General features: G+C 34.0%; 1 protein-coding gene across 1 annotated transcript in view; it reads right to left on the bottom strand.

The window, feature by feature from the left end:
• Positions 1–17325, bottom strand: part of HECW1 (HECT, C2 and WW domain containing E3 ubiquitin protein ligase 1) — a 169866-nt gene that overhangs the window by 34381 nt on the left and 118160 nt on the right. Inside the window, 10 exon segments of the mRNA XM_032237319.1 lie at positions 450–570; positions 2135–2244; positions 4902–4985; positions 8211–8307; positions 10372–10477; positions 12293–12378; positions 12381–12426; positions 12724–12803; positions 12806–12835; positions 12838–12907. Coding sequence (XP_032093210.1) covers positions 450–570; positions 2135–2244; positions 4902–4985; positions 8211–8307; positions 10372–10477; positions 12293–12378; positions 12381–12426; positions 12724–12803; positions 12806–12835; positions 12838–12907 — 830 coding nt within the window.

The following is a 17325-nucleotide window of genomic DNA, read 5'->3' as shown; positions in this document are numbered from 1 at the left end:
CCCTGAGTCCCCCCCGGGATTGGGCGGCATATAAACCCATTAAATTGCTAATTGCTCCAGCACCTAGCGATTCCCCCCCCAAATATCACAAGCCCCACCCTTCCCATTACTAAGGCAGCCAATGGCAAGCAAGTGAAGTAGAGGCTGACAATAATCTTTGTTCTCAAAGAACGCCTTTGCTTTTATTTTATTTTCCAAAGTGTGTATTGCTTAGCTCTCCACAAAAAATATGACAAGTTACATGAAAAACAGATTTTCTTACTTTACTATATACTGGCTTCACAATTATCACCATTTGCATTTAGATTACATTTACATTTTGCTAACTGTCCTTTGTATTTTTCTGCTTTGCAGAACTGAAATTTTTTCCAAGTGGATTCCTTTATAAAAACATTCATATTTGTAATTATTTAAATAAATAATATATAGAATCATGAATAACTACTCACTTAATTTTACCTGGACCCTGGCCATATCCTTTTGCTTCTAGCTTTCGATAAAAGTTGCGAAGTTTGGCTTCAAAGTCTCTCCTGTAAGGAGAAGGTGCTCTTGCACTGGCCCGCTGCAAGCCTGATGAGTACAAACATAAGAAAGAACTTATAATTTGCAACCACTGGCTTGAACTAATACTTGTTAACAATGATTTGATTCATTAATAATCTCCTAGCATAATCTTTATATTTAAAAGGCAAAACTTTTTATTTCACATTTATAGCATATGGGTATCATTCAGCTGTTTAGAAGGTTTCATGTAATCAACTGAGACTATAGATAAGGGTGTAGATGAGCTTTTGTGAAAAGGTCACCTATCTCAATCAGCACCTGCACTTAGGGGAAAAAATAGATAAGATTTGCACATATCTGGGTCCTTCCATGCCACTTCTGTGCCTTTGTCTTACTGTAATTCTACTGAGTCAACAGGATATTGATTAGTGACTTTAAGATGGGACAAGGAATTATATAATATAGTGTCATCATGTCATAAATAATTAAAAATATAAGAAACACCAGTTAAATGAGACTAACTACGTTTATAGCAGAACATGTTATTTTCCATAGTGGAAACAACTAACTAAATAACTCTTGAAAACCACACCATAAAGACAATATTTCTCTCCAATGATTATTCTTTAAAGGTATACTACTATTGATGAAAGAAACAAGGCATTTTGACCAGCAACCATCCATATGCATATTTCACATTAATTTATCCTCTCTATCTTTAAATGCTGTACCTTTAAACAACTCAGAACATGTTACCAAATTCTCTAATATATGTATGTATGTTATATATAGCAAAGAATTTAATTTTATCTGACTTAAATTTAGCACCATTTGGCATAATTAAATGATACCAGATTCAAAGATTGGTGCAAAATATTTTACATAGATTAAGAAAGAAAACAATGCTGAGAACCATTTTTAGAGATCGTATAATAATGTGTGGAATTCAATCTTGCATCTTCTGGAAATTATTTCTCTGTATATAAGTAATAGTGCTTTGATTGCATTTTTTAAATTCAAGATTTTAAAAAATTAAGCTACAGTAGCAAACATATGCACAACACTATTATGTGGTGACAAGATTTTGTTATGCATATTTTTATAATGAAGATATTTTCTTAGCATGCCCAAACAAGTCCTCCATTACAAAGAAGCAAATGAATACGTACAGCTAGAGTCCTGATAGCTGAAAGTTTCTTTAATTTTTTTTGTGGCTAACACCACTAAAGTAGCATATTCATTATTTCTTGCAAATTAACAGCATAAAAATATGGAAGAAAGTGAGAGTTGTCAACCACCTTTCTTTTTTGGCAGAACATTCCTCAGATCAGATATAAACTAAAATATGCATTTATAATGGGTACAAAAAATATTAGGGAAAATTTGTTTTAGACAAAGCCTTGTAGGTTGCTATTGATCTGCTTTGAAACACAGAGATAAATTGTTCAGGCTTATGCAAAGAGAATATTGACAAACATATCTTTTCTCATATTTTTCTATGGAAGAGGGAAGAGGGGGAGATCTAAAAAACAAGGCACTGTGTGTTCTTTGGCTGCTGTATTTTTTGGAATAGGAATACAATATAATAGGAAACAAATCTAGCCAGAGAATCCACTCTCAAGTGCTTTACCTGGAGAATTCTGAGGTGATGAACAGGGTGAACAACGGGGAGAAAAGCTGTAGCCAGGATGGAAGGCTGATTGAAGAGGAATGTAAGACATAATGTCTTCTTCAAAAAGACTAAAAGGGAGAAAAATATGAGAACATTATGTGTAAAAATCCCCACAAATACGAATCTTGGTTTCCAGTTGTTTCTTACAGATTCCAAATCTAAGAATAAAAATTGAACTAGAAGGGTTGAACTACAGTAGAAGACTCCCAAAGCCTGTTCTGAACAAAAGCAATCTTTCTAAATTTGGAAAACATTCTTTAAAAAAGCCACTAGTGTACATAAAATACAAACATATTTTCACCACATATTTCCACTCAATCTTATCTTTCAAAGGTTAGTTCTAGGATTGCTCATGCTTTTCTAATAACATTTTTGGCCTTGACAACAAAAATTATGTAGAATTTTCTTTTCTTTTTTTACTATGAGTTTTATTGATGTAAGAATGAAGTAGCTACTCTTGGAAGAAGGATTTAGATATGGAAATAAATCATTTAAATCATTTAATTATTAAGTATATTGAAAATAGCCAATTCTAGTAGTGTCCATAAATTTAGGCTGTGTCACAACTGTGAACTTGAGGGAACACGCTTGTCACTCAGCTCATCAGCCAATCAGAAAACCTCCATTTCGTGAGGAATGAGAAACTGGAGGGCAAATGGATTGATTAAGTTCTGGAGGAAGAAACCCCCTCCATAAATTTTGATTTATGGCCTTTGAAGTCCTTAAAATTTTAAACTCTTTACTGGAACAAGATGTTATTACTGAAGTTAAACAAATTATCTGGAGACAACTAAGATGGATTCACTGCATTTACAAATGTAACTGAATAATCATTTAAAAACTGAAAAATGTTGTGATTTGTTTGTGTTAAAATGAAATAGAAGAAATTTATTGGAATTACTGCCTGGAAACTACAAAGAGATACTAGAAGATACTAGAAGAAAATAGGAGCCAGAAGTTTATTTACAAGACTTAAGAATGGTTGGCAGGAAGAAGAAAAAAATAAAACTGCTATATCAGAATATGATTAAATAAGGAATTCTTATATTTTGGTAAACTAGAACAATTGTTCAGTTTGGAAATGTCTAATGGGGTAAAGGATTAGTTTTTGATATCTAAATGTTGCTGTTTTAACCATTCAGTCCTGTCCAACTCTTGGCAAGTGCTTTCCATATTACCATGTCAAGCACAGCACATTCAGTTGTTCAATCTTTGTATCAGTTTTGATGTTATCAAATCAGTAAATGTTTAATATTTTTATATTTTACAAAAGTTGAATTGTTAAGAGAGGGATGCGGGGAACAAAGATTAAATGGAAAAGGCACTCTATTTTTATATTATTGGATAGTTTAATAATTTTTTTTACTAGATGTTTAATAAGGAGAAGATTTAGAGATGAGTTTATAAAAAAGGATATGTAGTATGGAATGAAGAGCTGTTGTATTTTAAGAGACAGTAATGACTTGCTAATGGAGCCACCTTTGGGAAATGTAATTTTGATTTTAGGTTTTGATGATTGGAATTAATGGAATTATGGAAGTAATATAGGCTATTGCCAAATTTAGAGTAAGAGATGGAGGTACTTTTTAATCTATATCTGTATCAAAGAAAGTCAGAAGTCATTTTTTATTTATTTTATTTTATTTTCACACTTTTATCTTTCTTTTTGTGTGATCCTTTTTAAAAAAAATAGAATTTATTTTTATTTTCAAAGCAAACACAACACATAAAATCTTACTTCTTTACATACTGAAAGTGTATCAGTTGGTTAAAAAAGGTTTTCGTACATCTCTTCCACAGTCATCAAGCATAATTCATATTAACTCAAGTATTTTAACTCAAATATTTATACACGTTACCCTTATACCTCCATTTTTATTTGACTATAATTATTTAAACGTCCTTCATCATAAAATATACCAAGATTTAATACATAACCACATACTGGCATTTCATTTAATATTTCTAAAATCCTCCAATCACTGAATCCTTATGTCCTATTCTAGCTAAACATCTATAATATTTAATAACAAACTTTTCTAATCCTCCTTTCCAAATCACTGTTGGCAATTTTCATCTAGTTTCCTTATATTATACTCATACATATATATAGGTTGTCATCATTATCCCTCCTTTATTTGACTATATCCTGTATCATAACATTTTCCCCCTAATAATCAAAACTTAACTTTATCTAACTTAATTCTTTTTTATTAACCTTTGTATATAATCCAAAAGGATTTCTAATCTTCCTTTCATAGGTACCATTCAATATTCATATCTAATTATTACTTATCATAACACTACACATTGTATGCATTATTATCATTATCAATTATTTCTTTAACTATATCTATTATCACTAAATTTCACTAAGTTTAACTATTTTTATGTTATATTCTTCCATCTATCAACCTGTATCTTTCCAATAACAAAACAATCTTATATCTTCTGCCATAGTATTTTAACTCAGATATTTATACATTACCCTTATACCTCCATTTTTATTTGACTATAATTGTTTAAATGTCCTTCATCATAAAATATACCAAGATTTAATACATAACCACATACTGGCATTTCATTTAATATTTCTAAAATCCTCCAATAACAATGAATCCTTATGTCCTATTCTAGCTAAACATCCATAATATATTGTGTGATCCTTTTAATACCTGTTTTTTAATTTTAAAAAATTATACTAGAAATAATTATTGTCTATTACCTCAGAAGTATTACCAAATCTGCATCACAAGACAATTTTTCAAGTCCATGTGTACCTTCTGTTCGAATATAATGAATCTTCTCCCTAGAGAATTAACATAGATAGATATAGATAGATAGAGAGAGACATACATACATACATACATACATACATACATACATACATACATACCAGGGGTGGGTTTCAATCGGTTCGCGGCAGTCCCCGCGAACCGGTTGGTCGGCGAACCCGGAAGTAAGTAACTTCCAGGAACGGTGAAGGGCCCACCCACCTGCGCTCCTTACCAGTCTTTGAAGGCTTCTGCGCTTCCACGCAGGCGCATGGCACATACAGCGCCTGCGCGATTCTCTGCGAGCAGCTAGATGGCATATACAGCGCCTGCGTGATTCTCCGCAAGCAGCTGGATGGCACATACAGTGCCTGTGCGATTCTCCGCGAGCAGCTGGAGCATTGCACAGGCGCTAAGATGCATGCGTGAACTGTGCACGTGCACGAGGACGCCGCCGGCCCCGTTCCAACCAAACCGGTTGGAACAGGATAAGCAACCCACCACTGATACATACATACATACATACACACACACACACACACACACACACACACACACACACACACATATATATACACACACACATATACACACACAAATTGATATTCTATTAAAGAAAAGCTACATACATTCCTTTTGATCTACACTGACCCATTTCTCTTCCAAAAGCTAATATAAAACAGTTAGTACAGAAACATACCTTGGTTTCTCTTATAAAGTTTTCTAATATTTGTATCCAAATCAACTTACAATGTATATAACTGCTGATAAAAAAATTCTTTGAAATTAACATTGTTCAGAAATGTGCAGGTAAAAGGAAAAGTTGTAAAGAAAGTAGAGTAGATAGTCATTTGGCAAACGAAATTATAATAGGAGAATTGATTAAAAAGGGCTTCAAACATTATTTGAAATATTATTACTGAAATTAGTTTTAAAAAAAGAGAACAAAATAAATAATTTGATAGCATCATCAGAATGATCACCTAATGGAAAAGTGTATTTTAAAAACAATTAATTTATTAACATGACTCATCTAAAACTTATAAATGTTTTTCTTCTGGAGCCAAACTGAATTCTTTGGAAGTAAATATCTTTTTGTCTAGACCTATAAATTAAATCAGAGTAGTCAGTGATCCCATAAACAAACAAACAAACCAGTAAGGAGGAAAAATAAAGCAAGAGAAAGAAGGCAAGTGTGGTTGAAATTTGCGACCTTCACTGAGGCTTCCCTTAATCTGTCAATGGGGGAGCCAGGAGGAGGTCAAAAATGGCAAACCATATGACATCATATCTAATGACCATGCAAGATTTGCCTAATGATAAGTAACTAGATCTGCTGAACTACTGTTATAAGTCAGAGCTGGATGTGATGTCTTGCTTTATGATGCTTTATGCATCTCTTAGTAACTGAGCAGTCAGTCATGATTACCATTATTAACCAAGGACTACATGTATATTAATATCCTACATACAATGTAACTAGTACAAATGATCTGATATAGTGATCTCTACCTATCATGCCTAACTATGAAATTAATCAATCTTTGATCTTACTACCTTTTTTCAGATTGCAACAATGGTGTTATGGTGTGTTTATAGATAAGGACATTTGTCAAGCATCAAATGTTGCCAAAATATGCCCTTCTGAATGGCATTTTAGCTTGGCATTTTACAAATTATCATTATGATCCAAACACCACTCAACTAAGGGTGAATGGGCAGCCATACAAATTTTCTCAAATAAATAAATTGACAAGTCATATTAGGGATGTGGAGTGTTTCAAATCCAAAGATAAAAATGTACTTCAGAGAGTGTATGGATCTGCATATCACACTATTAGTGTTTTGTTGAAGAACAGAATCTTTTCCTGAGTTACCTCAATAGCCGCTCAATTCCAGGAAAATACACTTATGGATTAAGAAGGAATTTGCAGCATGCAACAAGGCTATTTCAGAGCAGATGTAAGCATACTGTCAACATCTATTGATACAATCCTTGAAGAGACAGAGCCGTTTCAAGAAGGTGCCAACAGATGTGACAAGCACACCCATGTGTATTCCAAAATATCTTTTCATCTCCTGATTCAAAGCACTGTACATTCAAAAATATATTCATGCACCATGGACAAGAAATTTCTTAATCTAGTTATAACTGATATTTATACTGCTGATATGAGCTCTTTATTATACACCTACATTATAAAGTAAAACCTCATTGCTGTATACTTTTCAGTACCTAATATCCGTTGTTCAGTCACTAAGTTGTCTCTGACTTTTACAACCCCATACGGTTCCCCTCTCTCCTCATTGGAGGAATTTCACAAATTCAGTTCATTGCATTGATGATACATACTACCTAATCATCTCATCCTCTGCTATCCCTTTTATTCCACTACTATTTTAAAGGAGTAAATTATTAGTATTATTAATCAACAGTATTCTCACTATAGATGCTTTACAACTAGTCCTCAGCTTACAACCACAATTGGCACTGAAATTTCATTGTTACGTCTGTGCAATCATAAAGCCAGTCATCATATGACCAGACCTGATTTTACTATAATTTTACCATGGTCATTAAAAGCAAACCACTGCATCTGTCGAATGAATTACGGTAGTCCTCAACTTACAATGTTTGTTTAATGACCATTCAAAGTTACAATGGCACTGAAAAAGAGAGTTATGTCAGTTTTTTACATTTATGACCATTGTAGCATCTTCATGGTCATACGATCAAAATTTGGAAGCTTACTAACTGGTTCATATTAATGACAATTAGACTTTCCTGGGAGAATATAATCATATTTTATGATCTTCTTATAAGCAAAGTGAATGGGCAAGCCAGATTCACTTAATAGCCATGTTACAACCTAACAACAGCAATCCTTTACTTAACAACTATGGTAAGAAAGATTATAAAATGAAACAAACTCACTTAACAAATGTCTCATTTAGCAACATCAATTTTTGGGCTCCATTGTGATTGTAAGTTGAGGACTACCTCTATGCAGACTAAATTTCTGACCAACACAGATTGGACCCTGAAGTCTAGCTATACATTAGGTAAACATAACTTCAATCTTCTAATTGAAAAAGAAAGCAAATTAATCTGGAATCTTATGAGCACAAAGCACATGTTACCTATCTACCTAGTTTCTTATTGTCTATAGTAACCAACAACTACATGTAAATCACCACTTGGGGCTTTCCTATCTTAGCTTTACCAGAGTATTCAGTAATTAAGTTATAGACTGTTGTACCTGAGTGCATGGTTCCTAGCCAAACTTGGCTGACGCTCCTGCAGCATTTCAAAATATTAGGCTGACGTTAGAAATGCGACTATTTTGTCATTGTATGCTGAAAAAAGCACAAAAACATCCCAGTGTGAAATCATTCTTCTATTTTATTATTTTTGCCTTAAACTTGTTTTCTAAAGAACCCTGGGTTTCTGATGGAAAAAGTAATATATTTATAAGTAAACAAGAAAACGTAAATAAATCTAACAAGTAAAAATAACATGGAAGATTAGGGATATTTAAAGAATTGTTTTGCGTACAAAAAAGAGTATCCATATCTGAATCGTCAAAAGTGCTTGCATCTTTTCCAAGTGATGTTCCAAAAGCTGCTCAACTCCTTTCCACATGCAATGCTTTAGTGATTTAGAAAACAATGGCACTTCATTTATGTTCTCATGAACTGCAGAGCATCTCACTGAAATATTTTGCACAGCCAGATGTCTATGGAGATTTTCAATCATTCAGGTCATATTGTCCCAAAGATGCTTTTTCCAAATGTTTTGCTTCTCATCCAAGAACCGAACTGTTTCTTGGATGAGAAAATGTTGTCAAAGGGAAAAAACCCAAGATAATCTAGTTGCCTTTTCGTGAAAAGCACCTTTAGTACTTTGCATATAACAGATATGGTGCTGATCAGAATTCATAGTATAATGATAGGGAATATACTGTCACAGCATACTCACTAGGGTTTAGGATTGTTCATGCTACCCATTTCATCCTGCTTGCCTACTTGTAGTATGTTATTGAGCAGCAGGACAGAGAATATCTGACCTTCATCTAGCCTATGGATATTCTATCAAGGTCTCTCCCCTCTTACAACATCTTTTCTTTCACCTGTCCTTGGAGACGTAATAGACATAGTAATAGATGTAAAGCCAGAGTAAGAGAATTATCATTTATAAAATATAACAGGGACAGAATTTCTGTACATTCCTCCATTATAATTGATCTGAATACCCCCATGTTTCCAGACAAGCCCTGTCCCCCAAATTGTTTCAAAGAGCAAACTCCCCAGGCTTAACCTGAGTGAGCAAAAGGATCAAAGAATCTTTACCTGAATTAGTTTACTTATTACTTGATTACTGAAGTGCACACAGCCAATATCCTGGATTCTGAAAACTAATTCCTTTTTTCCTTTCAATACATATGGTTAATAAGATCCTGAAAAGATCCAGACTTTAGAATCTGAAAGGGAAGCTGGATGTGTGTACCTTAGCATTCCATTGTCAGTAAATTTCTTCAGGCAGGGACTGTTTGACCTTCTTGCAAAAGAGGGAAAGCTGCTGCTTGTTTCTCTAATATGGGAAAAATATGCTGATGTTTCAGGCCTTTAGTATTTTGCATCAATCTTTTTTCCAGACTTGAAAAGTCAATTATAAGAGGCACATTGGAAGTACTGCAATTGCTTCAGCTGTCCCACAACTTTTTGAAATATTTGGCTTATATTATGCAAAGATAGCCAATGAGAATAAAATAGGTGTGTGTTCTACTAAGAAAAAAAATTAGGCTCACTTTTGGGGCTATTCTTTAGCACATCCATGATTTGCTGTTCTGAAAACAACAAAAGAAAAAATCTCTTTAAATTCCATAAGGGTGTTCCTAAGGAAGCCCATCCCAGCCCATCTGAAATAACTATGTATTTAACATTTTTCCTTGCCTTGTCATATTCTGTTTTTTATGTATACTATATTTGTAGATGTGCTCCCTATGCTTTTATGAATTTAATACTTTTTGTTTTCATATGTTGTGAAGTATAAACCAGAAAAAATGCTTACACATAATGGCATTAATACATGAATGCGATATATTGAAGTGATTTACCAATAGCTAAATTAGATAATCAACAACACTGGTAAACCTGGTTAATTGTGTTATTTCTAAAGCCAAGAGGATGCAAAGATACAATTCCAATGAAGCAGCAGTTTTATTGCTTGTTGATGAACTCTTTCTTTGCTGTGATTCTGTACCCAGAGGGATTAACTGTTGCAATAACGCATTCATCCATTAAATGAAGCCATATTTCTTAAATGAAAAAATAACAGCAGAATTGCAGTGAGCCTTTTATTTTAGCTAAGAAAATTTAGTAAATATTATCTGAACTCGCTTAAAAAGCAGTGATACATACCAAGAGGCAAGGATTCATGATGATGCTGATTTCGAATTGCTGCTACTAGGCTATTGGCTGGCCTAGTCAACAAAGAAACTCCTCTGTTTCGAGAGACTTCTGATGCCTGAAATAAGAATTCCTATATTGTGAGTATTTAAAGTAAAAAGTTGAATTGATTTTTAAAAAAATGGTATTTATAAAAAAATCATAGCCAAGACAGAATATGCAAACTAGAAAAACGTTGAAAAAATGAAACTAGTATTTTGTTGTTTGAGTGCATGAGAATATTAAAAATCATTATCCCACCTTAGGCTACAGTCTTGTATTTTTTTTTTCTAATTTTACTGATTCAGAAAATGTCATGACAATATCTTCCAGTAGAATTAGGATGTAGGCATGACATTACCATATCTCTTCTCTGTCTAGTGAGAATGACTGCATACAATAATCTAAAGAATAATATTCTTAACTATCATGTGTATTGAATAGAATGACTGGATTAGGGGTAGTAGGGTAGAAAGTGCAATTATTTATTTATATTTCATGCTTCTTATGAAAGAATGAAATATCCATACATAAATAACTAAATATCCTTTTATGTGTAGCACTAGGGCAGGCCCAGCTACTTGAACCTCCTCTTCTCTTGGAGGCATATTCAGGCGATAGAAGGCTGCACACAAAGCGACCTAAGAATTTTTGTCATTGGTCCAAAGTGCTTTAATCCCATTACGGACAGCTGACACAGGGTCCTATTCACAGTTCTCTGTTCTTGAATATAATTTGTACAGAAATAAACTTCAGCCATAGTGGCGCCACTAATGTGCCCAGCAGAAAGCAAATTAAATTGAGGCCCAGGGATTTCAGAAGGCAAGGATCAGAGAAAAGAGATGAATACATGTCCCATGGCAAACTGCCCAGGGCCATGTGGCAGGGGAGGAGTGGTGGGGAAGGAGTGGAGGAGGGGAAGAATGCCTGTGGCGGATCAGCAGGACTGTTGGGACAGAATAAAGCAGGTAGGGCCAGGCAGCTGTTGTAAATTGTCCCATTCCAAATCAGAAGAGGGAGGCAATGGCATTAATAAATCATCTCATTATTTCTATGATTGACAATAAACTGTACTCTATATGAGGCTCCCTGCAGAAGCTACAATCAAGCACATAATTGCAGTAGGCAGTCTTTTACTGGATGAGACATATTGGATTAATATAACATTTCTTATGTGGCACAGTACTGCCTATCAATAGGCTACTAATCAAACCCCTGGTCACATATGAAACTCTATATGAAGTGACACCTAGATAATTGTAGGACTGGCCATTTTAAACTTGATCTATAAAGAATGCACTTCACAATTAAAAATTTTAAGAGGACATCTACTATAAGAAACTTTGGGTGGGGAAGTGAAAAAAATATTTTTCTAATTATACATTGTATTCCAATAAAAGACTTCACTCCCAAAAATTCAGATGGTATCATACATGATGGATATTAGGAAGGTAGTCAAAATGAAGCTGTTCCAGACAGTAATTCCCATTTGATATGACTGAGCTGAATTGAAGCTTTATTGTATGTTTGTAGAATATTATGTCTTTTAAAAATATTTTATGTTTATTGGTATTAGATACAATCCACCAAGAATCCATATAGAATCAGCAGTATGCAAATGTTGTAACAAATATTATTTCCAGTTTCCCTGGTTTTTTTACAGGTTTAAATCTAACAACTATATAAACTGGTCAGATTGTATAAACCCATGTAAAAAACTACTACTAACATCCTGCAGATTAATTTCCCAGAGATAAGCAAATAATCAGTTGTAATTTCTTTAGAAAAAGTGACATATCAGTACTATTTAAAGCTCATGATAAAAATTAGCATCTGCTTTTACTAAAATGAATCTGAAGAAATTCTTAGGTTTCTATAGCCCATATTTATGTACCTCTCCAGCGCTGTAACTACGGAGTCTCTGAAGATGCTGCCTATGAGTCAAGTGATTGGGTAGACGGCCATTCTGAAGTGGAATTCGGGGTCAATGAAAGTGGTAGCACGACTGTTATGGTCAACAAAGAAAGACTGCAATAGAAGAATAGTAAGAATGAGAAATTAATATTAAGAGAGCTACCAAGTTGGTATAAAGGTTTTAACATGATTTCTAACTGATATTTTTACTTTAAGAAATTAAATGGCTAAACACATTGTGACTAATGTGTTGAAAGTAGACTGAAGAACTACTTATATTAAAAGAAAGAAAAGCAATACAGATAATTATTTTAAGGTATATGTTCCTTAATGAAATACTGCATGAAGAGAGCTGTATGTATGTATTTTTGTTACACAGAATTAAATATTAACTTCATTTCATTCTTGTACCTTGCCTTGTTGATCGGTTTTGATTTCCCATCCTCGCGGGAGTTCCAACCGTGTATCAGCAAACATGTTGATGAAATTACTAGGTCCCTATTATGCTGATACCGCTCAAATTCCGAGCATCTCTCCGGATTTTCAGAATCATATGTTTTAAGCAGGTGCTATTGGTGAAAACTCGATAGGCACTCTGATATAAAGAAAAAAAGTGGGGGAATTCAAATGCATTGTTGCAAAATAACTGATACACTTTGCCAAAAAAAAAACCCCAACATACTAATTATGTGTGCCTTTTTAATATAGTAATTACCTACAGCAGCAATGAATAGCAATACCAATCTGGCAAAGGTCTTCCTAACAACAGTCTCAACTGTTTTTCCAACAGAAACCAAAGTTCCAGGAGGGCTATGGTTAGAACAAGTATACAGGTAGTTCTTGACTTACAACAGTTCACTTAAGTCACTGAAAAAAGGGACTTATGACCATTTTCACACTTATGACTGTTGCGCATCCCCTTGGTCATGTGATTTACGTTCGGATGCTTGATTACTGTCTCACATTTATGAGGGTTGCAGAATCTTGGGGTCAGGCGATCTTCTTTTGTAACCTTCTGACAAGCAAAGTCAATGACCCAGTTAAGTGAACCCAGATTAGTTAACAACCCTGTTATTAATTTAACAACTGCAGTGATTCAGTTAACAAACATGGCAAGAAAAGTTATAAAATGGAGAAAAACCCAGTTAACAATTTTTTCACTTAGCAACATAATTTTGGGTTCCATTGTGGTCATAAGTTGAGGACCACCTGTAGTTCCATTTCCTCCCTCCAAGTCCTGCTACATAGTCATCCGAGTTATCAGTGCAATTCCTTCTCATACCCATGCCTGAATCCTCTCTGAATTCATATTTTTTAGGGTTCTTTGCAATTGTCATTATTAATATACTAATAAATATTCTTCTTTGAATCCTATAATTATCAGCCTTTGCTCGTTCATTATATTCTTTCTTCTTTTCATTTTTCTAATTTTTAGGTTAGAATAGTAACAGATAACATAGCAGTTTACAAGCTTGAGGAGTGGAACTTGTGGTCCTCCTAGCAACACTCTCAGCAATCTAGACAATATGGTTCAGCTACAAAGCAGAATGGCACTGATCACTGACCAAAATTCAGAAGATCATGGGTTTTCTACTCCTATCCTAAGTGCTAGGCAAGCTAACCAAGCTCTTTTGTCCTATATGAAAGTTAATGAATCCAATATTTTGCACATGCTTGTTTGAGACCATAAATAATGTACCACGTTGCTCACACACTATGATTAGTACTATAGCCAATTGCAGAGTAGCTAAAAATTCAGTTACCAGAACAAACCCTAGGATTGGAAAATAATTACTAAACATTTGGCAAGAAAGTTCATAAATTCAGATCAAATTTCAGATGAAATATGGGGTAAAGTTCTAACATTAATTATTAGAATACATTCAGACAAATATTAATATTCTTAGGTGTGAGCTTCTTTATATGTTCTATAGACAATTCATTGTCCCACTACAATATCAATAAGGCCTCTATTGAATACATTTCTTTTATTGCCTATGCTTAGGATTCTGGTGTGCTGATTAATTGTATCACTTGCTATATTTTTTGCTATAGTAATACATATATACTATAACGACACAAGACCCATCTATAGGTAACAGGTTCCCACCTTGTGTTCAAGACAACCTTATAAAAATACTTGATTAACATATAGTCACATAGAATCAGTCATTTTTGTAAATGGGTTATCTGCTTTTTAATTTTGTTTGTAGATATATAGAAACAGAGTTGGAAGGGACCTTGAAGGTCTTCTAGTCCAACCCCCTGCCTAGGCAGGAAACACTACACCACTTCAGACAAATGGTTATCCATTATCTTCTTAAAAACTTTCAGTGTTGGAGCATTCACAAACACTGGAAAGTTGTTCCACTGATGGTTTTTTTGATTGAATATTAATCCAATTAATTTTTAATATTAATTATTGATTAATATCGGGAGTGTAACTATTTGGAGATCATTAGTTTAATTCTGGTCATTCTACAGCATTAAATAATCCTTTTTATAGCTTTCTATAAACAGATGCCAGACAGATTCATAAAAAAGTTCGTCAAGGAAATAAAAATACTTGTTTATTATTGTAGGGAGATTTTGATTTGACTCAAACACCCTATTAAGTTCGTTTTATTTTGAAGCTGTTGAGCTGTTATTTTTGAAGCTGTTTTTTGTACCTCCCTCTTTGATGTTGGAGTCTAAGTGCTCCATCCTATGTCACTGTTTGTTTGTTTGTCCTGATAGTCTGCCTTTGGAGAATTTGCTTCTATCTGAATGGAGTCTGATATTTTGGAGTGTTGACCTCAAAGTACCTCTTTTGTATTGCTTATTTTATTTTTGGAGCTGTTCTTCTTCCCTCCCTCATATAAGCCTGCAATATCATGGTCCTCCAAACTATCCCTGTTAAATATGCATCCCTCATTCATCATGATAGAAAGAATTCTATCATTTGAGAACAGGAAAAAAATGAAGGAAATGGTAATAAATAAAAAATAATAAGTAATTATCACGAGTAGAAACTTGTTATGTATAGGAAATTATTCTATTGTAATATGTATATGTGTTGGCTGCTATAAAGGTGTTTTCCTTTTGAGCATTTGGTTGTTGGGCATTTGTGGCACATGTGCCTCTGCGAAAGCATGTGCCTGCGGTCAGCTGTATCCTTCCTGCATTGGAATCTGGATCATTCATGGGTCCTTTTCTTTCTTTTATAAATGCACCCCCCATTCCCTTCGGGAATTGGCAAGTAACACAAATTACCAGAGTAATCCTCACACCTTTTGTGGTGTTAATAGGCCATCAGGAATAACAAAAGATAAACACTGCCAGAAAGGGAATCTGTTTATGTTAGGGTATATGACTGAGTTTATAATGTAGTTAGATTATATGACTAAAGTAATTAAAATATTAAGAGCTTCGGCATAAAAATAAAAGAAAGAACTGAGGAATTGTGACAAGTAGAAAGTCATGATTTTAACTTTCATGTGGCTGTTGTGTATTTCGGGGGGGGGGGGGGATACAAAGGATTTTCCCACCTCCGGAGAGGAAAGTCCAGGTGGAACACTCTCCTCTACCTCTCTTTTTCTCCCTTCCCTTCCTCCAATTGGCTGGTGGTGAACTGTCACGTGAGCCCAAAAGCCCAGGGTGAACAGTATTTCACAGTATTTTGCTGAATGGCCCCTGATGAAGGGTTCTGGGACTGAAGAGGCTGGGTCCCATTGGCCGGTGAGAATACCTGGTGGGCCTAACAGCAGAGTCAAAATGGTAGAGGTGATGGCTGGGGGGCGAACTCTGGGCGCAAAAAAAAGGGGCAGCAAAGGGTATGAAGAGAACAGTCCCATTCCGTAATTCAGGGTTGTGACATTAAGCTTGAATACATGTTGCATTCTTATTTTATAGATAGAATCTGAATGAAAGATGATTAGTTCGGTCATTTTGCTTTCTTTGGTGGATTGGAGGTTTAAAAAAAGGTTGTTTTACAACAAGAAAATTAAATTCCTGTTGATGAAAGCTATTGATATTAGTCAGAATCATACTCATCACAGAATAAATGCAAATACCTCAATAAACAGAAAATGAATTTTAAGGAAAGACAATCCCTCATGAAGCATTATAATATTCTAATTAGAGAATATTAGAACAATTTGTTTAACCTGTGTCCTTTATTTCTATGTAGTCAGTATAAGCAAAGTATACGTATCTATCAAAATAGATATTCTTTACTACTGTTCTCAATTTTTATTTTCTGGGAAATGTCTTATCAATTTTTTTTCAAGATTTCACACTTTTTATCACAGAACAGCTTGCATGTTGCAAATGATTCCAAAATACGTACTAGCACATGTAATTACTTACTGTAGGATGGAAATAGGCAAATGTGTATTCCCTGTTTTCAACTCACTCTATATGACTAATAATAATAGGCTATGAAAAATATAATCCAAAACTCATAGTAAGTATTCCTTATTGAGGAAAGTGAGGTGTTAGGCCCTACAATAGTCTGGCACAAATAAGTCTTAAATATACTACGTTGCTCCCTTTTATGTCACAGATTTTGGGGAAAATAAACGTGCATATTGTGATGCATTTTTCTATTTTTGTAGAAGTTTTTGTGCCATGCATGAAGTTTTTTTATTCAATAATACAATAAAAGATATCAGAAATAATCTAGGATTTGAAATTTGAGATTCTTGTTTCAGGATTAGAGAAATATTACTTTCTTCTATGTTTTACACAGACGTATATTAGTAGATTATTTCTGTGTAAACTATGCTTATATAAAACTATTTCCCTTCCGAGTACAAAATGCATATTGTATAGAATATGCTAACATTCATGACTAAGTCACATACTGTTAATGTTTCAACAACCAGAAAAAATGCTGTACTTTATAACTGTTAGTGACACACTGTGACTTCATCTTGGATCAATGTCAAAGATAACCAGCCATATGTTGTTGTAAATAGTGCTAACATTGCAGATGAGTACTTATTAAACAATAAATACACAGTGTTGAAACAA

Source organism: Thamnophis elegans, chromosome Z (assembly GCF_009769535.1).
Source record: "Thamnophis elegans isolate rThaEle1 chromosome Z, rThaEle1.pri, whole genome shotgun sequence".
Taxonomy (NCBI): domain Eukaryota; kingdom Metazoa; phylum Chordata; class Lepidosauria; order Squamata; family Colubridae; genus Thamnophis; species Thamnophis elegans.
The sequence above is the reverse complement of the archived record's forward strand: the minus strand, read 5'-3'. Positions and strand labels throughout refer to the sequence as shown.